Here is a 27,372-nt window from a genome sequence, read left to right on the forward strand (position 1 = left end):
GAAAGATAATTAGAAACTCACCTAATAAATTTGATCACACACATCATTGCATTCCATTTCCATTCCTCAACCTTTTATATTTTTCCTGCCACAGCCACCTCTTCCTCACTTTCACTACATTCTTCAATTTCACTAACATAAAATGAACCCCCGTGTTCATCTCCCTTTCCAAAATCCACATTTTCCTTTTCATCGCTATCGAAAAGCAACTTATCAATCGCAGAATCATCTACAACATTCTTATGCAACATGTTTGCAAGACGTAACAAATGAAGGTTTGTTTACATGAGAAATTACTGAACAAAACATGCTTCAATGGTATGAAAAACTTAGCAGCACAAACATACACGTCATAGATTTGAAAGATCATACAACCTCTGCCATCTATTGAATGATGAACATGATCTACATGATGAAAATCGGGAACCCGTCGATTCGACGACTAGGTATGGGAAGCGAACGTCCAGTCAGGCCGTCGATTCGACGACTAGGTAAGCGGATGGGTTAATGCAGACAACAGATGTTTGTCAGTCATTCTTGATCATTGGGCTGTATTGCTAATCTTCATGATTGAGAACAATTGTTCGCAAAGGTAAGTGCTACACAACATCACTAAAATTCCAGCATCAAAATGACTGCTGTGGGAGATATAAGAAAAACAGTAGGATTGTCGGTACCAAACGCAAGTGCTATCGTGAAGAACGATGGCGGTTGAAGTTCTGTGCTAATAGTACTGGCAGATACACAAGTAGGACACTTGATATATGAAGTGCATATCACTGGCAAACACAGCTCTGTGCTGTGCGTGTTCTTCCTATGGCATATTTACGTGGTTTCGGGTCAGATCCCCACTTCAATTTCTCCTCATTCTGCATTCTTCAATAGTTCTTTTCTTACTACCGCAAGGCTTAGACAGCGACATGGTTGTTTGAAACATTAACAGAAACTGACTTTTCTTTGAGAAAAACCCTTCCCATAGGTGACAGAACCCTCCCCCAGCCAGCAAGATATTTCAGAAGCAACCTGTCAATCAACTTCCTTCATTGACATCACAGCTACCCCTTCATGGAATGCAAGAATGTAAGCGGGTAGGGAAAATAGGTCAATCTGGTGTAGGTCGGATAATCGAGGCTTGTTTCTTGAGAAAAGGAAAAGCGGGATAGCTACAAATATACAAATAGTCCTGCATGCATTTCATTTTCATGGGGCCAGGGCAGGCCACATACAGCCCGCGAGTTTGACATGGCTGTTGTAAGAAAGTATGCAACTGAACATATGAAAGCTCCTCATAGCATCACTTAAGAAAGCTAGTAGTATACCAACCAAAAATACATTTCATATCTGGACTGCAGGTCCTAAATGGAACCACTTTATATGTAGAAAAAAGTACACTCAAATGCTCTTGCCCCTGAATAGAAATTGCAAGTCATTTAGGTGATTTCTCCCCATGTGAAAATTCAGCTTTTCTTTTCAATAAATACAGCCAACAGCAAAGACAATAGGCAAATTGTGCATTGCTATTTTTATTCTACATCCTCTGTTGTAAGGAATGGAATTCTGTTGGTACAAAGCAGATGTAGTCTTCTGCTTAATGACCTTTTTATTTGAATTCATGATCATCACATTGTGGAAAAAAGACTGGACAATTTGCCTATTGCTGTTACTATTGGGTGTACTACTTGAATTCATAGTCCTGTCTAGTGTGCTACACTTTTTGACACCAGGTGTAGTGCAGGTACATCCCAATGTCAGGCTGGTGCAAGGACATTGCATTCGACGGATTTCACATTTTACACAAAAATAGCTGTATAAATTCAACAACTACTTTTCTGCTGCTTTAAACGTACATTTCATTATTTAGCACACACCAAATACACTATGTGACACCAAATCGATGTTGCACTTCATAACCAACTAGGCACAAGAGTGCAAAAAGTGCAGAAAACTACATGGGGCTCGTGTTTTGGCCATGCTTTGCAAAATATTTGACACAAATTTGATTTTCACAATAATTTACTTTATTTAAAATAAATATTTAACAAATCAAAATTCATAAAAAATCATTATTGCTTGCAACATGTGTAAAAAAGTTTCTTATTACAATATTACAAAAAATATGATGCACTAAATTTTAGCTGTAATTTCTAGTGAGAGGGTGTTCTGCAAAATAACCACCAGCTGAAAATATTTTCTCAGCAATGATCTTGTAGTTCTGGTCAGAGGTATCGAATGGTCCCATTTCAAGTTCTTTAACATTGTTTTTCACTCTGTTGTGTGCATCACTGCAAAATGTGGATGCAAGGATCATCTGAAAAATAAAATTCATTGCTAGAACTTTATCACATCTCTGAAATGCAATGAACAATGTACAGTAGACTGAGTTTAAATATACATCAAGTAAATAATATTTATTTGATTCTCCATCATGTTAAAAAAATTAAAAGAGCCTACATATAATGAACAGTTTACAGAGTATATGCTCCCTACTACGTGGAAAATGTTTCACATTTCTGGCTATGTAAGAATAAATATAATTGAATGAATTGGTCTACCATAGTCAGCCACAATTCTTCCAGTCTGGGCATTCAGTATTATAATGTGACTAAATTACATTGCCTACTAGATGACTGTGATGCTGCTGTGTGAAGGATTTAGTAATTAGCATGATGTAACTAATCCTGAATTAGGTACATGTGTGAGACAGTTTGTAAACAAATGTCCAATGGACATTGTGCAGGTCATGTTTAACTTTGTCAATCGAGTGGTATCATTGCATTCAATGCATTTGTATTATGCATATATTGTATAAGAGAAGTTACATTGTACCAGAGAAGCAATAGCATGCACAAAACTACACACCTAGGATCATTTCAATGTAGGGTAGGAGTCTCATATGCAACCCTGCCATTGTGTATTTTGTTTCAGGTCCCTATATCTGAAAATTAAAACTTCAAATACCAGCTCCTAAACAGTAGAACTTTGTGATTTACCATGCACAATTTACATATTAGGACGTTGACGTTCCTTCAATGCATCTTTATTTGTACAAGACTTCATGCTTTAAAATTAAATATTCCTTGAGAACTATATTAAACATGACATGTCCAATTTATTGCATTTGTGGCATGGAAAATTTCATACTGCTTGTAATAGGAAGTTGGAAGTGAATTGTGAAATGCTGCTCAATTAGGAGACATATAATGTAGAAGTACGTGTTCAAGTTTATGCAGGATTTTATATTCACACATGCTGCAACATAGTATGGGGATTACATGCCACTTTAAAGAACATGGCATGCAATATAAAAATGACGTCATTCTGTAGAGGAGAAATTTATTTTTATATTCTGCTTCCTTGTTCTGTTATTACTGCTTTTTCAACTACATGTTATTTATCTGCATCCATTACGTTGGCAGTATATTACTTTCCACAAGTCTACTATTCTTGCTACCCTGTTGTTTTCTATCTGAACTGCTTCAACATTTCAGGAAAATGTGTAGTTTAAATGCTACTCATAACACAAGTGCTCCATTATGCCCTTATGCTTGGGCAACTTTTCCAAATTGTGGTCAAATTCATTTCTACTCTCTTCATATAAAGCATCTACATTCAAGGTCTCATTCCTGCATTTCAACATGACGACAGTGAATGTTATTTTTATTTAAATAATTTGGGGGGAGGGGGCTTGTGAAGCATAATTTGAGACTTGGAATTCTCATTTTCAGGTTCGTAATATTCACGATTAAAATTACAGCCAGAGAACTACGAACAAAAGACGCACGCCAAGCAACAGCGCAGCAAGTTCCAACGAGGATGGTGGCAGTGGCCACTGAAATTAATCGAAAAAGAAGAAAAAACAGCTTCGCGGATAAAAGTGAGTACTAGTTTCTCCGTATTTAAAATTACAACTTGAGAGCCAGTGTCACTTCGAATATAGCCGCTGCATGTGTGTTTACGCTCTGTCAAACAGTGCTGTATCATCTGATGATTTGAAAATAAAGCAATTGATCTGTACTTGCAAAGCTGGAGCAGAAGAAAAATGCAAACTTATTGTTGCCACTTCATATTAATAATAATATTCACAAATTGATGACCGGGTTATCTACACTGGGGAAGGATGCCATACTGAACAAAACAGTGATATTAACATGACTCTTTCTTTTTCTGGTTACATTTAAGACATTCTCAAACTATTTTCATCTTCGTACTTAATCAACTTGCATTTATCTCATACAGAATACATTATTAATCTGGAAGCCTTGAGCAAGACGCCTCATGACTTTTTGAAAAAAGAAAAAAAAACTTGTTTTATTTATAAAGTACAATTTAAAACTTTACTAGCCTGGCAATACATAATATTCTTTCAAAAGATGAAATGAGTAGACTCGTGCATTCTTCATGATTTTCTTGCTGCCACATTTCAGTATCATCTCTCATGCTCGACTTATGTCAATCAAGTCGGTTTCCTCTGATTTATTTACAAATTTTACTTTGTTGATTCCTTGGGGTGGAAACATGATAACTTGTCACATGTTCTGACCCATAAAATGATTTAGAGCCAAAAACTGAAGAGTAGACAGTACTTTTTTTTCATCTTCCCCATGCTTTGAATGACTTCAATGCAGCATAGTGTCCTACATGCAGTAGTTTCCAGAAATCTCACCAGATGGCATATCATATAATTTAAATCTCGAATTGATTTCCATGTTAAGTTATCTTGAGCCCTGAGTGTTAGTTTACCCTATGTACTGTAAATATATAATGTCATGTTTTGATGCAAGGATGCTTGAGAGAACTGGACTCATTTTTGACGGTATTTGTCACATCGTATGGGCAATTCCAATTTCACTATCCTATTTATTTTGCATCTTCATCACACTCTATTTGAGAGAGTTTTTGGATTTTGAGTTGTGCCGTATTCCTGTCTTGCTACCTGCACTTTTCCTTTGTTTTTAGTACAGGATCTATACTTGATGTGGGTTCGACTTACGCTAGGCAATGCACTGCATGTATATGATTGTTTTAAAACCAAAATGACTTAAGTGCCAAGTTTTCAAATATACAAATTCGAAGATGAATTGATAGTCCTACCTTACATGTACAGTCTTTGAGTCACAATTTGATTTGATTTGATTTTTTTCTTTAGCATCATTTTTCTGCCACTTTCACGATGATGAGGATGAGTGATGATATGATGAAGGAACACTCAAAAAGAACACCGATGCCCAGGTTGGGATTTGAACCCGGTAGCATGTAGCAAGTGGTGCTACCATTCCAAAAGTCAAATTAACTTCCAATGGAATCATTACAACCCAGAAGTGTCCACGACTGTACAATCAACATACACAAAACTTTTAGAACTCTGATGCACTAGGTGGCAAAAAAAATCTTTTTCACACCTCGTATTGATAATTAGAAATACCAGAATTTTGGCACAGGCCAAACTGTACTAGGGTGGGTTGAAAATAAAAATAAAATATACAAGTATCTACTGTAATAACAAATTTTGAAAACTGTTAAACAAAAAATGCTCTTGTGGCACACCTTAATGATGAACTAATGCAGTGAAATTTTGCACATGTACTTTTGAGGTATGACTAACTTTTATTTCTGTATTACAGGTTCATTTTATTTAAAAAGTGATTTTCAGCCCACCATAATGTATATAATATAAACAATGAATTGTAACATTTGTAACTAAACTTTAGAAAATGGATAGTAGGAAACTATACTTTAGAAAATGGGCAGTTGGAACTCTTGTGTTAATCTGATTCTTAATACTTGAAATGACACTATAATCGACTTCTTGTTAATTTAGCAAGAAACGTGCCATTACAGTAATTTAAACTATTTTATTTGTAATTACCTCTTCATGTGAATTCTTTAGGCCTATGCAGTATGAACGGGATGACCTTGATAACACAGCTGTCATTGCATATACATCTATAACTATGTCGGCTAATCTTTTCAACTCCATTTGGAAATCCATCACATTTCGACCATTTCTTGCCAACAGAATCTCTACAGCATACTGTAATCGAAGTACACTATATTCCAACAAATCAGATGCGTTCTATAAAGAAAGAATAAATGTAATTAGTTACTGTAAACAGCTAAATTGTTCTAATAGGTGTCAAAAATCTACTTTATATTTTAAGATGGCCTTTACAAATTTTGAATTTTTATCACAACCTTTTACATAACTTGGACAACTACCCAAAAATGAGACAAAATTTAATTTTGAGTTCAAGTGTTCTCAAATAGAGATTTGAAAATTTCAAGTTTAAAAAAATAATATATCACAAACTTTTGCCATGTTATTTAGTGTCACTTTTTTGCCACTTTTGGTAATCACAAAGATGAGAATGAGTGATGATATGATGAAACTGATGAAGGAAGACTCACAAAGAATACCCATGCCCAGGCCAGGATTTGAACTTGGGACACCTGGTTTTGTAGCACACTCTGATAACAATTCCACCACAGAGCTCAGTGCCAAATTTTGATGAAAATTGTCACAAAAATCCTAACAACATACTGTTTAGTTTTCCTAAAGGTTAAAAAAAGTGTAAAATAAAATACTGGTGAGCACCACATGTATCTTCTGCCTACTATAAATACAGGGTGTCGACTGGCCCCATGGCCAATATAATTTTATTTGTGTTGTCCTATGTTTTTTCCTTGAGTGCTTCTTTACAGCCTCAGCTTTTGACGAAAGTCAGAATATTTTATGATTTTAGTTATGCAACGTTAGAGTTGTTATGTGGAACGATAAGGGGCTGAACCCCGTATAATGTGACGGGTGCAAAATAGCCTTAGTGCTGACGCACCCAAAATTTTAAATTCAAATTCAAATTAAAAAAAATACAGGGTGTCCTTTTTGTAACTGACAGTTTTTAAATAGTTATTACATTTTGACAAACCAAGCAAATTTTCATACATGTATAACTACGGTCCTCCATTCATATTGGGGGTTAGGCATAGAGCTGACAACTCTGCACTGTAAAAAGACATGTCAAGAAACAGCAATAAGAGGCCATGGTGAAAGGCCTGTGTTGCTGCAGCCATGAACCTTTGGGTTTAAGAAGGCTACAGAGTTAGTTAGTTAGTATAACTAGTGGTGGTGGCGCTAGTGTTGCTCAAACAAAAATTGCATTGGTACAGGAATTCTAAGGTCCACTGTTCACAAAGTCATGCACAAAAGGATACATTTGTATGCATACAAGGTGCCATTGCTGGTTGCACCAAATTAAGCCAGATGACAAACCAAAAAGACATTCATTTGCCATTGACATTCTGCAGAAGATTGACGTTACCCCTCTGAGCTTTTTTCTTTGGGGGTACATTGAAGACATGATGTATTCTGGTTAAAAGAAAGATGATCTACAAGAACTGCAAGACCGTATTCGGAATGCTCATGCTCCTGTAACCCATCAGATGCTAAAGAGCACGTGGAGGGAGATTGAATACAGGCTGGACATTCTCCATGCAACAAACCAAGCTCATGTAGAGCTATACTGAGCTATACAAAAACTGTAACTTCTTCCAATAAAACTTGATGAGTTTGCCTTCAAAATGTATGTTTTTGTTTCTAGCTACTCCTTACCATATTAAAATAACACTTTTAAAAACTGTCAGTCCCACTCTGGACACCCTGTATGTAAGGTGGTCACATTGACTGGTATCAGGTGAACTTTTATACTGGCATACATGGCAAACATCAGCAGAACAAACAACATCATGTAAGTGTGGGTGGTCACACTGCTGCAAAGCTACTACCCTGGTATGCAGTGTTGACACTTTTCTCCACCCAACCAAAAGTAACAGAGCAAGTACTTAAGCACAATACAGAGGCAAGATGAGGTTAAATAACACACATGTCTTTAGTATAATTCACTATACATGAGCATACCTTTAATGATGGATGTAAGTACCCATCAATACCAAGGTTTAACTTGGGTGTATCCTTAGTTTGTCGTCTCCTTTCCATAAATTTTGAGATAATAAATCCTGGGTTAGATAATGGATTTCTCAACTTCTTGACAGTTTCACTTAATTCACCCCCAGCATGCTGAAGTCCTGTAAATGGCACAGTTGTAATTTGAAAAAGTTACTATGGTTACATATTAATTCATATTTTCAATAAATTAAAAATACAAAACTTTTGTTACATGAAATGAGTATCTATTTTGTGCAACGACGTTTTGGAAACAACTGTTTCCATCTTCAGGTTCTATTCTCGGCTATCCGAGAAAATACGAATTAATATATATAAAGTGAGTAAGTCGCACATATCGTGAATTATGAATACTATGGTTACATTTATAATTTATGGCACCTGGCTGGCCACACAAGATATTTATTTATAGTAGCGATTGCAGGAAACTCAAATCGCAGTGTTCACCATTATTATTGCATAGACATGGATCCTTCTAGGCAAGAGACCACTCACTACTAAACATATTCATCAGTGCATTTCAAGACAATATAAACACACAGGTGGAAGCATTGGGTGGTTGCACAAGTAGTGAGTGCATATACTGTATGCCCAAGTGGTGGCAGTACCAGTTTTGAATACTTCCTGCACATAAGGCATGTTGCCAAGTGTTAATGTGCAGGAACAAATGAGGGACAGGGTCACAGCAGTGGCGGCTTGTGGTCTGCACTTCAGTCTCGCATCCAGAAGTGTTATACCACCCCTGTGAAATACTCTCGCCCGTTTTTGCATACATAATGATGCTTAATATACTGGCAACCCAAGTTTTGATCACCTTTCACTGAAAATGAGGCTATGAATTATATCTCATGATTTTTTTAACACTGATTTTTTTACAAAATATCAAATATTTCGGAAATTATCCACCCAATCACGAGAAGAGTGATGTTATTGTGCAATATGTAATTCAACATTTGATAACCTGACAATTTCACTCAAAACGTAGAAATACGGATCTACAATATCAATACTATTGTCGATTTACAAAATATTTTTTTGAAAACTTTCTCCCCCACTCTGCTGATATTAATGAACAAGGAGAATAATAACAATGGTGTACACCAAAGAAGCCGATCCAACTACCACATGGAGGAAATCAGTTGTAATCTATCTAGCTGTTGTTTATATCTAATGACAGACTGATCAAATCAAGAGAATAATAAATGTTAAAGAAGCAAATAGCAGTAATCACTAAGTTCACACTGCTCTGCTTCATAATCGTACTTCAGAATTTTACTTCTCTTTCGCCATATCCATATATTACTGCAGTTGCTACAGGCTTTGTAGCTAACTTTCCTCCAAAAATTCAATAACGTTAATGTTAAAAATTAAGTCTGCTTGTGCTACCTACAGTTTCTCTATTCATCATGAAATCAAACACTTTACACTGAAACAGGAAATTACCTTTTGGCAGCGTTAAAACAATTTTATAATGCAGTAACAGCCACACAATGCAAAACAGCTGACTATTTGATGCACGCTCCCTCCCCGCGGGTTGATAATTCGGCTACTGCGCCACAGAGACAGTTTATTTTAGCCAAGATGCACTAAGCAAAGGCATGCTTAGAACACCAGTTTTGGTTTCAGTTGCCCTCTCCTCCTTTTCTTTCCCTGTTATGCTCGGGACAATATACCATCGAAATTTCCCTTTCATAAAAAAAAATCCCTCAATTTGCGATGATGTATGGGTTGCATCAACTCAATTAAATGGGTTTGCAACACTACATTTGCTAGCACACAGATCGCTGCATTCTCAGCCTTCCTAAATGATGCAACCTTCCCTCACACGGCACTCAAGCCAAAAGACCCAATCAGCATCCTCTATGTGACTGCTGTAACAGCATCATAGGGAGTGAAACTACCATTGTGTTCAAGGCCCGATCGCTGCTCAGTCTACATGGGTTGGTATCACTGATCGCAGGCTTCTCCACCATCCCTCTTGGTGGAGCGGCGTGGGAACACTTGATGTTTCGAAGGAGATAGAGTAAAATAAATAAGTATAATAATAATGATTTGCATTACAGATTTATTTGGGTGTGCACGTGTGAATGTACGAATAGGCAGAAGCCGTTACTGAGTCATAGGCGGTCGGTCAGTAACATGTGGAGGTGCCCCAGGATATAAACATCCCCAAGGGGCCCATTTCCCAACATTGGAGGAGGTTCAACAAGGACAAGGTTGGAACATTCAATGATGATCAGGTAGTGGATGTCCACATGTCAAAGTAACTTAGAAAAACTGGCACTAAACACTTGGTGTTTGAGATGAAACACAACAGGGGAGCCTCGTAAATGGCCTCGTGTAGTAACAGACAGTTGTATCGTTTCATACAGTAGGCTCTCATGGTGCACACCCTTCACTGCAATCTAGAGAGAGTTGGTTGGTGTGGACTAGAATCATGTTGGGTACTACTACACAACTCTGCATGTTTGTCAGTGGTACCATTCAGGCAGACAAAACAGGATGTACACCAATGTCTCTGACTTTGCTTATCGGGTCCTCCTGGTGGATAAGAGGACATTTGGCACACAGTTTGGCCAGCCTTTTTGCAGACACAAATCCCATCGTTTTTGCCTGAAGCATTTCAGAACTCCAAACAGCCTTGGACAGGGTGGCCCTACTGCATAACAAAAGAGTCTGTATCACCAGACAGCAGTGATATGATGGGAAAGTGTGCCAGGCATTAGCAATAAGATGGCATCTGGCATAAAGATGTTACTTGTTTCGAATCAGGGCTGCCACTGGTCTTGGATTGTGTTTCTAATCTTTGAAGGTGCTATTGCATGTGCCTGGCAGGTTTGGTAGTGGCTGGATGCCTTGAAAAATCCAATCCTGTGAATTCCTTAACTTCTGAGCAATGTTGTTACCAGTGGCGCAGGAACGGGGGGGAACAGGGGTACATTGTACCCCCGCAAATTTTTGAAGGGGGGTACTGTACCCCCCTAAATCCGTAAATCGAGTTGTACCCCCCTTTGGTAATTTGACAGCAGACGGAAGGTGCTGCTGTTAAAATGACCTATTATCAATTCGCCCAATAAAAAATGTATTATTGTTTATAAATTTTAAGCATTATAGTCCTTACCACAGAAATTCAAAACATTTAATTGTAAACTTATTATACTACATTGTGCTTGCTACTAGTTAGTTCATTGACCTAAGTTCTTGGAAACCTCTTTAACGAGATGAAAATTGTTTAAAATGTGTGTGGAACGATGGAATCAGATTGACTCTCAGAAAACCACGCTGCAGACGATTGCTGCTTTGCGTAAGGGGGGGGTACACATTTCTAAAGCAGTGGTCGCGTCGATTCGAAGATAAGATACAAATCTTCATCAGAAGAGTATATGAATGACCCCATTTTCTTTTGAATATTTATAATGGAATTTTCCGAAACGGAACACTTACACGAAAGAGACGAGACACGACAGACCAACTGGGGGGGGGGGGGTTACAATGCACTCCTGTACCTCACCCATATTTTTCATAAATTTGTAAGATGGTGTTGGGAAAACTATACTTAAACCTATATATTAAGATATATTTTTTTAAAAAAAATAGTGCCGATTAGCCTATCTGAGAATGAGGTGAATTTGGAATAAGTTTTCATAACTTCAGAGTGGAAACCGAAAGAAAAATAAGCACAAACAAGAACAAGAAGGACCTCACCACACAGGATACAAGATGAGACTGTGACAATTCTCGACTCATCGCATCGCGATACCATTCCTAGGTGAAATGAAATATTTCCTAGACATTTAAACAGGGTGCAATTTGCGATTTTATCAGAGGGGGGACTATTTTTTACCTATGTATTAGGTATACTTATAATTGGACATAAATTGCTTAAAATCTTATTGTGATATCGAATGCAACACAAACACAACGCCATTTTATGTTAAACTCTAAAGTCAAATTGTAAGAAAATTACATTAGTCAGATGAATGCACGAGATAAATGAGACTCACTGCAGGTTCTATTGGTAGATTTTGGATTGGATTTACAAGGTCTCTGGGAGTAAGATGGGAATATTTGATTGATTGATTTGGTTTATTTTACTTCGCATTTCTGTCACTTTTGGCTAATTGCGAAGATGAGGATGAGTGATGATGATATGATGAAATTGATGGACACTCAAAAATAAAAGCCCGACCCTGTGGCCGAGTGGTTAGCACATCGCGCTGCGACGCCAAGGGTCCCGGGTTTGAATCCCGGTCGGGCTTGGTTGTTTGTGAATGTCCATTCATCAATTTCAACATTTCATCACTCATCCCCATCTTCGCAAATTAGCCAAGAGGCACAAAACGCGAAGTAAAATAAACTAAATCAATCAATCAAACAAAAATAACACCCATGGGCAGGCCAGGATTCGAACGTGGGAACTCAGGCGTCATAGCGAGCTATGCTAACCCCTCCGCCACGGAGTACGGCGAGGTGGGAATGTGTTTTGGATTTTCTTTGTAGATGCGAAAATCTTTAACAGTGACGCGCACATGCTTCTGCTTAAATTAAAGTTTACATTTTCACATAAACGAGAAATTGACATCTCATCCTAACACACACGCATGTATCTGCATTTAATACCACTACATACGAAAATAAACCTTGGCCGGTTCTTCACATTGTCCACCAAAAATTGAAAAGAAATAATAAACTTTTGAGGGTATGGATTTCCTTGCTACTTCTGAGAGCTGAAGGATTTCGGTTTTGTAAATGAACCGAATGATATTACTTTCAGTACTTGAAGAGCGTCATTAGGTACAGCTAATTATATTACAAATAAATGATTTGTCATATTTTTCACAAATATTTCAAAGTTAGACTTCTTACGAGTTGATTGGGAACCATCTGAACTCATTTTTTTCTTCTTTAATACAACACCCTATAGATGTCTGAGAAAATACCAAATACATGGCTTCTAAAAGGCATTGGATATGGTACACACCTGCCATAAATTGTTTAAAGATATTTTTATGCGTAGCTATGGGACTTTTAAAATTAGAAAGAACGGAACTGAAGTGGAACTCTATATAATGTAGTTTCTATATCCAGTGGGTGGGAGATGATTATTCCTGGTTGGGGTGGCTCAAGATCCCCCTCACTCATGATTTTCCATTCCGTGAAATCCAAATAAGCCTAGAATGAGGTCCAGAGCTTAGCCTTATATGTTTCAGAATTGTTATCTGATTTTAAAATCTGTTTTTTCTTTTAAACTTAAATTCTAACAAAAACAATGAAAAATATTTATGCATATTTTTTATGCATATTTTGCATTAAATAACAGGACATTCGTGTGTGCTGTTCTAAACAAGAATATTTCTCATGGCTTCACATTATACCAGTAGCGGCTCGTGCCTAAAATAACAGGTGAAGAAGTATATTTATAGGCAATGAAAACAAATAGTAAGTGCCAGTGCCCCCCCCCCCCCAATTTAAAACGCCTTTTTTGTCTTCATCCGTCCATCTGGAAAATGGTGTCTGCAACAAATTACACACTAAGTCATTTACTGGGTTCATTGTAGAAACCACAGCTCAACACATGAACACAACACACGATAGGAAACGCGAAACACACACGCGGAACAAGATCTCGCGAGAACGCGAAGATTTTGCCACAAGCACTGGATGCGATGTTTTCTCCGACGAGAGAACTGATTCACGTAGAGGGCGACACCATGTTCAAGGCCAACGCTAGGTGACGTCACCGTTGCCATGACAACCGGCTAAGTCTTCCGCAACCTAGCGGTGTTTGCTCTTGGGTTGGGACGAACTCAATACGTGTGTAGCGCCGAGCGGCGTGTTATTTGAGTATTATCGTGTGCGTTCTGCTGGGAAATAGTTTAATTTAATAAGCAAATGAAAAATGTCAATATTAATTTGAAAATTAGGTGAAAACATCTGCACTTGTTGCACTTGGCCAGCCGCCACTGCATTATACCTATGTATCAAGGACGTTTTTGTGGGGGTCCAGGGGGTCCGGACCCCTTCCCCCAAAAGACTTACCAAGTAGTAAAATTAATTTATCAAAATATAATTGTTTAGCATTTGTTATACTCAATTTTCGTCAATGCCAATACCATGCTTGAACAGCGTAACAATTAAAAGTTAGGGTGCGGCAGAAATATATCCCGGATTTCATTTGTGAATAACAAAGCAATGATAGATGTTATGCAAAATTTATTGCACAGTTGGAAAGAACAAGGTTTACCATTTTATTGCACATTTGCAAAGAACAAAATGTTCCAATTATTTTTTACAAAATTGCCACAAGTCACCATTTTGGGTGACATAGTTGACTTTGTTTTAAAATGATATTGTCCAAATGCCGATCTGCACGGTGTACGCATTTCTGAAGTCTCGCCCTGAAGTTCTGCATTACCCTCCTAGTCATGTCTGGTCGGTATTGCCGCTCTTTCCTCTCTGATACCATCTTTCAGATCATTGGCTGTCCTCGGCCTTCCTTGGTAAACTTTAGCCTGCAGGTACTCCCACAGAAAGAAGTCGCAGGGTGCGAGCTCGGGGGAACGAGTTGGCCATGGAAGGTGACTTAAAAGTGAGATCAGACGCCCTGGAAACATTTCACGTAGCACGTTCATCGATACGCGTGCTGTGGCACCATCCTATTGGAACCACACAGCCAATTTGCCACGTTCGTTCAATTGCTGCTGCAGGAAGTTGCGTAACATCCATGCATTACGGTCAGACGTTACATTAACTGCGTGCCGTCTTCCTCATGGAGTTGTCTCGGTACATATGGGAAACAAAATGGTAATCCTTGTTCTTTCCAACTGTGAAATAAAATTTTGCATGACATCTATCGTTGCTTTGTTATTCACGAATGAAATCCGTGAGTTATTTCTGCTGCACCCTGTATACTCGATGGTTTTATCCGCTGAACTTATTGGAAGGCAAGGAATTTGGCTCATACGGCTTTGAAGGATTCCAAAGATTTATGCACACTACTAATGATAATATCCATAAAATATTAATCAGGAACTTTACTTTTCGTTAATTGGATCTAACTTCTTTTTTGTTATTCAATAAATATTCAATTCTTTTTCTATCTGACATTAAATTCCTTGCCAGGGCAGTTGTTTTTGTGCAAATCTTGGCGATCTTAACTACACGTAAGCTAGATAATGAATACTTGCTGTTATATTTCTATTCTTTTACTATCTTTTACCTATTCATGTAATAATAACAATACAATCTTAATTAATGTACATATTTAATTAATTAATATATTAATTTAATTGAATATAATTATCCTAATTATTATTATTGCGACACTTGATTCGACATATATATATGGGAGGCTGAATTTTGTACCCCCCCCCCCCAAATGAAAAACGTTCCTGCGCCACTGGTTGTTACTAGGGATGGGACAGATTAATTGGTACTCTATTGTAAACCAATTTTTCAGTAAAATTACCAATCCAATATATCTATAAATATCTTATAATTTAGTGCAAAATTCTACCATTTTGTTACAATTTTTATGGATAATCTCAATGCCCTACATTTATGAAAGTAAATGTCTAAATATGCAACTTCTTTTGCAGTGCAGTCACATTGAAACACACATTTATTAAGGTCAATGAGCCATTTAAGTCTTCAAGGACCATTTGGAATATTATATCGGATCGGTAAAATATCAGTTATTGGTATTGGTAAATTGGTCTGTACTTTATCGGTATCGGCCCATCCCAAGTTCTTACTTATTCTGAGATATGAAATATGGTTATTGACTACATGCATATGTTGTTTGTGATAAGATTAACAATCTTGATGATGTTCTGTCAAAGTTCACCATGAGCAGCATCAAATTTGATATGAGAAATTCTTTAGCAAGCAACACAGAATTCTTGTTTTCTACATGTGACAAAGTTGTTCCAGATTCATTTTATAGCAGCATACAACCATGTTCACTGTACACTTGATGTTCATAAATTATCTTTCATATGTACGATGATGTTCTTTCACTTGCATATTGGTGTCAAGATTGATTTGAGCCCACAGGAACAAAATATATAGCACTAATAAGGTAACACTGGAAATAAAATAATCTTACATACCCATTAAAGCAATAAACAAACGAAGTATTTCATTTGTGCCTTCGAATATCATCATGATTCTACTATCTCTTAGACAGCGTTCAATAGGACAATCTCTCATGTACCCCATCCCACCAAATATCTGCAGTATTTCACTTGTAGCATTCCAACATGCTTCTGAACTAAAAACCTGCAAAATGAATAACAAAATACACATCAAGAACATGACCTCTCATATAAAGTTCTTATTGAATGAACTTAAAAACGAACTTATTGATGTGTACCAATGCCGATTCTCTTATAGATTCCCACTGGTAGTGAGTGATACTTGAAAATTGCAACAAGCAGTTCAGAGTATTTACAAATTGTTTCACATAAGCCTGTGTAATCCTAGACATGATATTTTATCTAAAATGGTGTACTAATATTGATGTCCTCTTTTTTTTTTTTTTCTGGTAGAACATTTTGACATCCTATACCATATTTAAATTAACTGAAGAAGATATCTCTGTGTGTGGTGTCAAAAGGTTCCAATAGAAGAAAACATATTTTTAATATTTTGGTTCCGTTTCAGATACGCAATGTTACAGCCCCATTTTCTAGACCTTTAGATTTTACATGAATCACAATGGGAGTGAAATAAGAGTACATGGATTGAATTAATAATAATAAAATTTCCAAACACAAGAGTAAAATTTCAAACATCTTCAATCAAGTTCAACACAACAAGCAAGTTTTGTTTATCTGACAGCTTTTGCAAGGTAGAAGAGAGGGTAGGAAGAAGCCTAGCAGATACACTTAGTGTTGTTCAGTCGACTTAAAATGCACCTAGAAGAAAGTTCTAACTATGGCCTTGTAATGACAGCACTTTGTTTGCTGCCATCCTTCCACCTTTCTATTTTATCCTTTTAGCTGTTTACCTTTTGGCCAATGAAGTGAGCTTTTTAATGCTTGAACCCTCCGTTACTACGAGATGCCAGAGTGTCTATCAGTAACGATAACTTCTGAAACAAGGTAGCTCTGGTATTCCCCATCCCTGTACCTTTCTGGTATGAGCAAATGATTATTCAGAATGAGTTACGACATTTTTTGCGGTGAGAAGTTATTAGTGATATTGTCTGCACAGAGTCTCTCAGATGCCACGCGAGTACTTGTGTTACAAAATCGTACAAACAACATATGTTATAAAACATGAGTTCTAGAAACAACAAGGCTAACAATGTGTTTTATCCAACTAAAAATATAAGTTTTTGTTGTGTACTGCTCAGGTTTTGTATTTTAGAACACTCAATGCATATTTGTTGCATTTGTGCCCAAAACAAATAATGTGTTTTATTCAACTAAAAATGTAAGTTTTTGTTGTGTATTGCTAGTTTTTTTATTAAATATGTAGGTTTTCTATTTTTTTAATAAATATATGAGTATGAAATACAATTGGGTTCATGCTTCGATTCATCTGAACCACAATAATCCTCAAAAAGAAATATGCTTCAACGCAGGTCATCATGCAAGTCTGTCAGACGCCATGCGAACATCAGAGTTAGGAATATTGGTACGAGCAAGGGAGGGTTAAATGTCATGGAAAACACAAAGAAGACCTAGAAAACAGGGCTAAAATGTTGAGTATCAGAAATAAAGCTACAAGTATGTACTTTTAAAATATTTTTCTTATTGTGAAACTGTGATTGTGTGGAAAGTGTTAAATAAGACATCACAATAAGTATACACCATTACAGGCGAAATATGCAAACTGCACTTAGATAAATGTTTGTCATGTTTTATTAGACATATTATTTCTTACCGGAAAAATTGACATGATATAAAGCAGTCACACATACATATTGGATTGGATTGAGTTGGTGTTTCAAGTCCACTTTATGCACAGTAAGGCTAATCAGGACTGGACCTACAGTTTAAAGTGGGATCTGAACCACTACGTGCCTCCACCGGGTATCGAACTCACACATACATATATTTGCCTTGCAAGTTTTTAAAATTTAAAAATCAACAGAACAAATTTTACCTTAACTACTGCTGCTTCCACTGAACAATCAGGACTTTCAACACTATCTAATATCCCAGCCGTGAGATATGCCATACTTTCCATTGCATATGTTGAACAAGCCATTTTCGCAAACTTTTCTTGGATGAGTTCAAAATCCTTCAACTGTTTACCAAATTGTTTTCGGTTGACGGCATGTTCTACTGCCATTTGCATCAAATACTTCAATACACCTGTGAACAATAATCAATAAATATAGAGGCTATTCTGTTACAGTAAGCAGAACTATATTTTTTACCTTCATTGAACATTTCATTATCAAAAGGAAGTAGAGATATACATTGATTTTACATTTTTATGGTCCTGTGGATTTTAAAGAGGGAAAAGAAAGACCAAGAGTTTGGAGGAGAAGATGGTTTGAGTTGCTCTTTGTTATTTAGCATTGCTTTTCTGCCACTTTTGGCTAAAGATGAAGAGGAAGTGATGATATCATGGAATTGATGAAGGGGACACTAACAAAGAACAGGCTGGGACTCGAACTTGAGATGCTGGCATCGTAGCATGCTGTACTAACTACTCTACCATGCAGGTGAGCTAGAGAAGAGGATGGCAGAGATGTAGCTCAATTGCATGCAACTCATAATTAAGAAAGAAAATTGATACAAAATAAGAAAATAACAACATTATCAATTGCAAGAGGGAATTTGATGCATTATCAGTTTTCCTGATATAATGTGCTGGAAAGTTACTGTACTAAGAATATTAAGGGGAAGGGGTAGCCTTCTCAACCTTCCTTCCACATTGTACACCCTGGACAGCATTTTGCAGACTAAAGATGCTTTGTCATCTGGACTCATAGTCAGTATAATCCTGTGCAATTTGTGCTGTCCATGTTTGTGATTGTCCTTTCATCCATTTCGCCTCATCTTCACAATTAGCCAAATTGGCAGAAAAGCAAAGTAAAATAAAATAAATAAATCAATCAGCTTAAGTAAGTAAACATTTCATGAACACATACATTTCATAAGAAACACAAAAATTCAGATTTATGTCTTTGTAGGCTTGCTAAAGAGAGGTACTCATTTCTATGGACTGTATTGTTGTCTAGATCAGAAACCAACAATGTGTAAGAGAGGTAGGGAAATACTACAAGCATTTGAGATGTGGGTTTGGCAGAGTGGAAAGACCTGAGTAGCCCATGAAAAGCTAAAAATTTGAAAGGAACAAGTACCTGAAACATTTTAGAAAATAAACCAACAGAGCCTGTTTTGCAAGAGGTGAAAGGAAACTGGGAATGGCAGGAAAGCTATGTGGAAGGAAGTGAGCACTACTCACTTGATGGGAATAAAGGGATACAAAATATTGAAGATGAAGATATAAATTAATGAAAACTTAACACTAGAGTACCACATGATTACAACAAAATAACAAAGTGGAATAACAGGTCTTGTAATGCATTTAATGTAAAATCCAGTAACATAAAACTGATCTTTAAAATATATATGTATTTTCATTGCATTTATAACTACCACACAATGGAACACCATTACCTAGAAGTACAAAAATTTGAAGAACATAAATCATTCAGAACATGTAGCAGCATATATACAGTGGAAACTCAGATTTACGTTTTTCAGGGAACCAAGTTGAAAGAACTTAAAATGCAGGAAATGTAAAATCCTGGAAAATTTTATAGCATTTGCCTCTATTGGGGCCATGAAGATTGAATATATAATGCAGGAATATGTAAAACCAGGGAACATAAAATCAGGGTTCCACTGTAAATGTATGTATCTGTATATCTGTATGTGTGTGTGTCCATCCATCTGTCCCTTCTTAACTGCATAAAGTACAAAAAATGTAAACACTACTTCCTACAAATAAAAGGTAAACAACTTACCTGCTCCTGAACTTCCCATGCTAAATCTGCCACTATTAAGTATATTCATAGCAACTTTAAATCCACCACCAACTTCTCCAAGAACGTTTTCAACTGGAACTGGAGTGTTTTCAAAATAGACCTTAAGAAAAAAGGGAGAATTTGTTACAAAAAAGTTTTACTTTAAGAATTTGTTATTAGGTGGCAATGCAAGAGATGTTACATTTTCAATAATGTTAATACTTCCCTTACAAAATGGAATTGTATACTAATCAATGATTTCTCTAACCTATGGCAGATCTATATATAGGATCTCTTAAAAGTGGTCTTTTTTTGCAGAGCATCTATACATAAGACAGTATTTCTAAATTAACAGTTGTTGCATTGTGGTAAGTCATTTTTATAGACACCACTTTTTGTGCTTTCAATTGTCTACATGGGCAAACAATTCATTGTTGATGGATTGTCGGTTCCTGAGAAATATATATTTTTTGCAATGAGTATTTTCCTACAATTTACAATTTGCGGCAGAGTCTACATTTAGATTGCTTTCCTAGCTTCATTATGCAGATGATCTATATAAGTGTAGTTAAGTGCTCCCCTGTGCTTTGCACCACGCCATGAAGGCATATAAGGGGTGTGGCATTAGGGCCCCACACTTTCTTGATCTTGGCCGGGCTGGGGGTGATGTGATCAGCACCATGCCCCAGATGATCTATATACAGATGATTTATTTTCGGAAGTACTGCCCTTCAACATCACTGCAGAGAAGGGGTTCATGGAATTTTGTACTGAAAAATGATTTCTTTAAAACAAACTGTTATACACTGGTCAAAAAAATTAGGGGAGCAAGCAAGAAATCCCAAAACCAAAGTTGGTAAGTCAAAAGTAGCAATGTATTTTGATTAGGTGAGTATGTCCTCAACCAGTACAATACATGTCTATTGAGTCATTAGCACAACAGAGTTCTAGGGGTGATTTCTGCAAGGTACTGCACAAAATCAGGAGAACAGCACGGTGATAAGACAACAGAAATGGACAGATACGCAACAGATCCATACCTCTAATAAGGCGTGTGGTCGCCATGAACTACTATGACAGCTGCACATCTGTTTTGCATGGAACCAATAAGGTTATCAACAACAGCCTGCGGGATATTCACCCATTCCTCCAGAAGGGCCATTTCCAACTGTTGCAGAGTTGTAGGCGGCGCTGGCCGAGCAGCAATGCGTCTTCTGAGTGTGTCCCACACATGTTCAATGGGATTCAAGTCTGGGGAGGATGCTGGCCATACCATTCGTTCGATACCCTCATCCCGTAGCATGGCGTCAACCAGACGTGCTCCATCACTGATATCTGCAGCCATTGGGACAACATAAGGCCTGAGGATCTCATCCCGGTATCGTAAGGCTGTCAAAGTACCGTTCCGGATAATGTGCAGGGGGGTACGTCGACCAACACTGATCCCTGCCCATACCATTAAGCCACCGCCACCATACTGAGACACTTCACGCACATGTGCGGGATAATTGCAAGTCCCACGTTCCCTCCAGATGAGAATGTGTCGATTATCTGACTGGAGACTGAAACGCGACTCATCCGACAAGAGAACTGAACTCCACTCTCCATGTCCCCACTCACGATGTTCCACAGCCCACTGTCTGCGGGCCCTACGGTGTTGGGCATTCAGAGGGACACACACCATTGGTCTTCCTGTATAAAGACCCCTTTCCCGCAGGCGATTTCATACAGTTTGGCCTGAGACTCTTCGTCCTGTTGCCAAAACAAGGCCGCGTTGCAAGTCAGTTGCAGTTTGCTGCCTATTCCTGCAAGCCGACAATGCTAAGTACCGGTCTTCCCTAACTCTTGTTGACCGTGAGCGACCTTGCCCAGGCCTCCTTCGTACTGTACCTGTCTGTTGAAATCGTGTCCACAACCTGGAAATGACAGTGCGTGACACACCAAGGGCTGCAGCCACCTCACGTTGTGTTTGCCCTGCTTCCATCCTCCCAATGGCTCTCCATGCACTAGATTCCCCTAAATCGTGTTGTTCTGTCATCGTTCCTATTCAACACTACTCAACTGAATCCCACCTGCACTTACGGTCTGCCAGCACCACACAAACTGTGTTCCCAAGTGACCTCGTGATTGCTCCTCATATCACAAATTCTGCCACGTGCCTTATGGTGTCACTAGAGAGCTCTTCATGCTGATGATTCATCACAGATGAATTGTACTGGTTGAGGACACACTCACTTCATCAACATACATTGCTACTTTTGACTTTCCAACTTTGGTTTTGGGATTTCTTGCTTGCTCCCCTAATTGTTTTGACCAGTGTATATCGAGAGCACTGCATAAATTAACATCAGAGCAGTTTCAGTACTAGCCTTTGAAAGGTGAACAATGAATGGCTTGAAAAGAACTGATAAACTTTGGAATCTTTGTGAAAGAATAGGTTTGCTTTCAGAATTGAAGAGGGTGCTCACTATCAGAAGAAAAATATACCATAATTATAAAATTTAATCATCCAAGGGGAATATATGATACACAGATTATTTAATGGTGAGCCTTACCAAAATATGAAAAAGGAACTTTGAGTTTAAGTTCACCTTATGCACAGATAGGCTAATCAGGACTGGAATAACAGTTGAAAAGTGGGATCCAAACCACCATATGCTTCAAACCAGGTGTTGATGCAGGAACCCCTTCATTACATCCCATTGGGGATGCCCCGAAACTTTATTTGACATTTGCTACTAAACAATATGAACTTACCTCAGACGTATTTGATCCTCTTATTCCAAGTTTATCTTCTGACTTGCCACTTGTGACACCTCCAAAATCTCTCTCCACAATGAAGGCTGTCACTTTATCTACCTTGTTTCCCAAATTATCTTCCACCTATGCAAAAAAGCAGAATATCAAACATTTTCCTAACAGTTTATTCTTTTACAGTAAAAAAAAGGTATAAAAAACTTACGTGAGCGAGTATAATTGATTCTTTCATTCTGTATGGTAATATGGGCACACTGTTCTTTTAGAATTATCTCTTAGCCTCATGGCATTTTTATCTTCATGTAATTTTAAATTCCATATCCAAACACCCCCTTTTACCTAATCCTGGATTTTTTACATATATGACGAAGTATTTTATGTACTGAAAAGAGACCTGAAGAAGCGGAGTGTAGCTTCGCGAAACGTCGTCTGCAACCATTATGCTCACTCACGTAAGTTTTTTATACCTTTTTTTTTTACTGTAAAATAATATATTTAGTGAGTAAACGCACAGATTTCCAAAATGTACATTTTCCTAACAGAAAAAGAATTACAAATATTTAAACAAACAAATTGTAATTGTTACAATATTTATCTGTATAAGCAGGAATCTAAGTGTATTGGCACCAGTATTGTTTCTACGATGTTTCAACTACACACAAAAAAATTAGTTCCTTTAGTTAAAGGCCACTTTATGCTCAGTTTAAAGTGGCATCCTAACCACTGCGCAATATGCCTCCACCGGGAATTGAACAAGAGACTCCATGATTACAAGATGACAATGTTACCACTATGGTATCAAGGAGGCCCTTAAAAAAACAATACATACAATGATCAATCTGCGTATGATTCAAGTAATCAGTTCTTCAGCAGTAGGCAAATTACAGAGTCAGTCTTCCAGAAAACACCACTAATATCCTGCATGGATGTTGCTCTTAAAGCAAATTTAAAGTGACAAATTTTATAATAGTAAATGAAAGGAAGGAAGGCCACCAAATTCAAATACTCACTTCTGTTTTTGCAAAAACAGTGAAGAAATTTGCCCATCCGCCATTAGATATCCATATTTTGCTGCCATTAAGTATCCAGGTTTTTCCATCTTCAGAAAGTTTTGCACGTGCCTGTATAGATGCTGCATCAGATCCACTACTTGGCTCTGTTAAGCAGAATGCAGCAATCCACTCTCCTGATGCTAATCGTGGAAGATATTTCTCCTTTTGCTGCTCATTGCCTGCTATAAACAAGCCCTCAAAAAAGAAAATGAATAATAAATACATTACTTCAAACAGCAAGAAGTAAAATAGCTACAAAACATAACAAACAAAAAAATAAATAAATCTAAATTTACACTGTAACTAATGAGATAAATTGTGCATTCATTTAATATTTGGTGCACACAGCAGATGCTCAATTCTAAAAATCTGGATATGTCACATCTAAGTTCATCTTTTTCACAAAATCTTTATGATTGAATATCGTATGTTCTGATATTACACATTTAATTAAACGAATAAGCTAATTCACTCAAACAACTGTACCTAGGTATAACTGTACTCACAATTGGAAAATATTTAAACACAACCATGGACAGATACAAAGTGTTTATACATATATTAAGGCTTGCATATCATTATCTATTTCTAACATTTCTTTCATATTTCATATGCAAGTGGAATGTTACCTGTATCTGTGACACAGCCAGACATGGGTTCAAAAGATGTAAAAATTTTAACAATATCTATGAAATTTCATTGTTGTGATCATTTTTTACTTTTGTCTCATTCTTATTACATTAAAAAGTGAATAATTTAAAATATATAACCTTGAATTTCCATTTTTCTTAGGTTTATTTTTATTAATTTTGTGATAAAATTGTGTGTATACATGAAAACAATTTAAACACACATTACATATAAAAGTTAGCAAGCACAAAGTATACACATAATTTACTTAATATGTAACACAAAACATGATGTGTCTAGCTGACTTACTTTAAATCCTATTGCTTGATGTGCTGCTAAAGTAACAGCTATCGAACCATCACGAGAAGTAACTTCTCCAATTCTAGCATACTCAGTTGCACTAAGGTCAAGCCCTCCATATTTTGTTGGTACTTGCTGGCCAAAGAGACCCATCTCTTTGAGTGATTTTAAAGTCTCCTCTGGTATTTTCCCTGTCTCATCTATAGTTTTTGAATCCACTGCAAGTCAAAGATATGAATATGTGAGAATGTTGGAATTAACAGTAAGAATGCAAATTCAAGCAGAAATGCACATATATTAAAAAAAAAAACAAGTTCATAAATTGTTCTTCTGTATCCAAGGTCAATTTTTGTTATTCACATTGCTATTAGTTATTTCATGTCCTGTGTTGAGGTTATAATCTTGGCAAAATATGACAAATAAACTTATTAATAATAATGTTTAAATGATAGGTTTTGCCTCAGAAAAATATATTTATTTTTCAAAACTAGAGTACACGAATGTAACTTAAAAATTCATAAAAGTATTGACAAAGTAAGAGAATAGTACTATATATATATATATATATATATATATATATATATATATATATATTACAGTCTGTAAGTATTAATAGAAATACTGAATTGGTAAAATGTTCAGAATTTAACCTCAAACCAAATCTGGCCTATTCATATTGTGTGTGTGTGGCGGTGGTGGTGGTGGGGGGGGGGTGATACAAGGAAATGAAAGAACCAAGTGAACAGAGAATATCAAAATTTGAGGAAACCAGTAACACTAGCCAGACGAAACAAAACAGTTGAAAATTTCATGGACTAGCCTCATTTTCATCAGAGAACAAAAGATTACATCAGATGACTGTACCCAAAGGCATGGTATTACTACAAACAAGCATCAGACAATATGGTTCTTGCACCAGTGACAAGACTGACTAGGTGCATGAGTGAGGGTTGGTGGATAGATGTCAGCTGAGTATTGGAATAAGTGAAGAGGAAGCCATTAGGTCATTGAGTGGCTAGGTTGAGTTCATGGGCTATGTGTACATGATTGGTTTGGTCTTCACAAGTTGGAACAGAGCCCAAATTTACTGCAAATTGCAGCTAGTAATGGATTGGAGGGCAGAATTTTTCCCAAGTCAGACCCTCACCCTGTTCTGGTGGTTGTGTGAAGTCTTTCTCAATGTACAAAAATTTCCTGACAGTAAACCGAAAGATTTGAACCCATCAACATATAAAAGTGCAATGAAATTCAGTACAAATTACTTGAAATGTATGGAGAAACCAGTACCAGGGCTGTGCTGATATCCATACTGATACAAATTTTCTCTACAATTCTCACTGATACCAATGTTTGAAAATACTGATTAATATTAGTGGGTCCAATATTTCACTCCAATCACAAGCTACAAAAATACCTGTTATGTAATTACAAAATAAAAAAATTTTCAAATAATATTAGCAAATAAATTTTGTGGACCAAAATGTCGGAAAAGTATTGGCTGGTATTGGTAAATAAAATCTAACTGAAATTTCCGATACTGATGGCATCGGTATCAGCTCAGTCTTAACCAGTACCATGGATGAGCAAAGGCATGAGTAAACACTGGTGAGTGTAAATGTGGCTGATGTATAACTAAATTTGTCACAGAACTATCATTTAATGTTTAAAATGAAAAATTATGTAAAAAAGGTGCACCTCGATAGTAAAAAGTTCACACTTAATATGACTAATAGTCAGTGGCGGATTACCAAATAAGCCCACTAGGCACGTGCCTAGGGGCGGCAACTCTTGGGGGCGGCAAATCTTTTTTCCAGAATATCAAGAATAATAAAAAGTGTCTTACGTACACAGTGACAATTTAGACCTATGAAACCAATGTTTCAAATCAACGGTTTGCAACACTTTGGCTTCATATGAAAGAAACCTTGATGAAATCAAGAAATGTTTTGTCTGCTCTGCCTCCTTCAGGCGCCAATCAATTTGTTTTTAACCCTTGCTGTGGCTTTTATCGCTTATAATAACAATGCAAGCCACCCAGCCTTTGTTGGTTTGTTTTTGTAAATAAGTACATACCCCTCGATCTTCCACTAAGCGTTTGTTAATGGCCAGGCAGGAAAGAAGACTGATTGTTTGAAACTCGCATCTGTAACAATGCCAGTCTTAAAAAAAAATAAACACATAAACACTGCTGATAAGTGAGTGAGTGAGTGCAACTAGTTTTTGTCTTACTGTATTCTCTGGCTGGTGCATTCAGTTTAATTTGTCGCTAGTGCGTTTGCGATTTGGTGTTTTTTTTTTTTGTTTTTTTTTATGCAGCAGGCAGCATGAAGTGAACAAAGTTAAGTGGGGCGGCTTATCGTAAACTTGCAAACGAAAAGTGTGCAAGAGAAGCAACCTTACAGAAAAAGCTTGGTACAGTGGACACGTTTTTTAGGAGAAAGGAACAAGTGATTTCCGAAAGCAGTTAAAAAATTGAAGTGGAAGCGGCTACATCGAGTGAACTCTGCAAAATGCAAAATGTCGAAAATATTGTGGGTTTAGTGGAGGAAGAAAGTGCACCTGAGGCAGTGTCCCCTCAGTTCGTAGGAGTTCCTGATTGTGACAGTGAGAGTTCAAATTTCGTTAGTGACGATCCTGCCGAGTGATGTCTGAATGAGTCTACAATTGACATTCTTCTAAGACGT

At 37.0% G+C, this 27,372-nt stretch overlaps 1 protein-coding gene across 1 annotated transcript in view; it reads right to left on the minus strand.

Annotated features, from left to right (window-relative positions):
* Window positions 1-2,012: 2,012 nt before the first annotated feature.
* LOC145984388 (complex I assembly factor ACAD9, mitochondrial-like) overlaps window positions 2,013-27,372 on the minus strand; it is a 55,832-nt gene continuing 30,472 nt past the window's right edge. The window contains exons 2-10 of the mRNA XM_083118049.1: window positions 24,698-24,906; window positions 23,717-23,953; window positions 22,707-22,832; window positions 19,950-20,070; window positions 18,071-18,282; window positions 16,069-16,237; window positions 7,913-8,079; window positions 5,867-6,073; window positions 2,013-2,308 (exon numbers count right to left, since the gene is read on the minus strand). Of these exons, the coding sequence (XP_082974175.1) occupies window positions 2,132-2,308; window positions 5,867-6,073; window positions 7,913-8,079; window positions 16,069-16,237; window positions 18,071-18,282; window positions 19,950-20,070; window positions 22,707-22,832; window positions 23,717-23,953; window positions 24,698-24,906 (1,625 nt within the window). The 3' untranslated portion in view covers window positions 2,013-2,131. The remainder of the gene's footprint in view (window positions 2,309-5,866; window positions 6,074-7,912; window positions 8,080-16,068; window positions 16,238-18,070; window positions 18,283-19,949; window positions 20,071-22,706; window positions 22,833-23,716; window positions 23,954-24,697; window positions 24,907-27,372) is intronic.

Source organism: Lepisma saccharinum, chromosome 2 (assembly GCF_977018435.1).
Source record: "Lepisma saccharinum chromosome 2, izLepSacc3.1, whole genome shotgun sequence".
Classification (NCBI taxonomy): Eukaryota; Metazoa; Arthropoda; class Insecta; order Zygentoma; family Lepismatidae; genus Lepisma; species Lepisma saccharinum.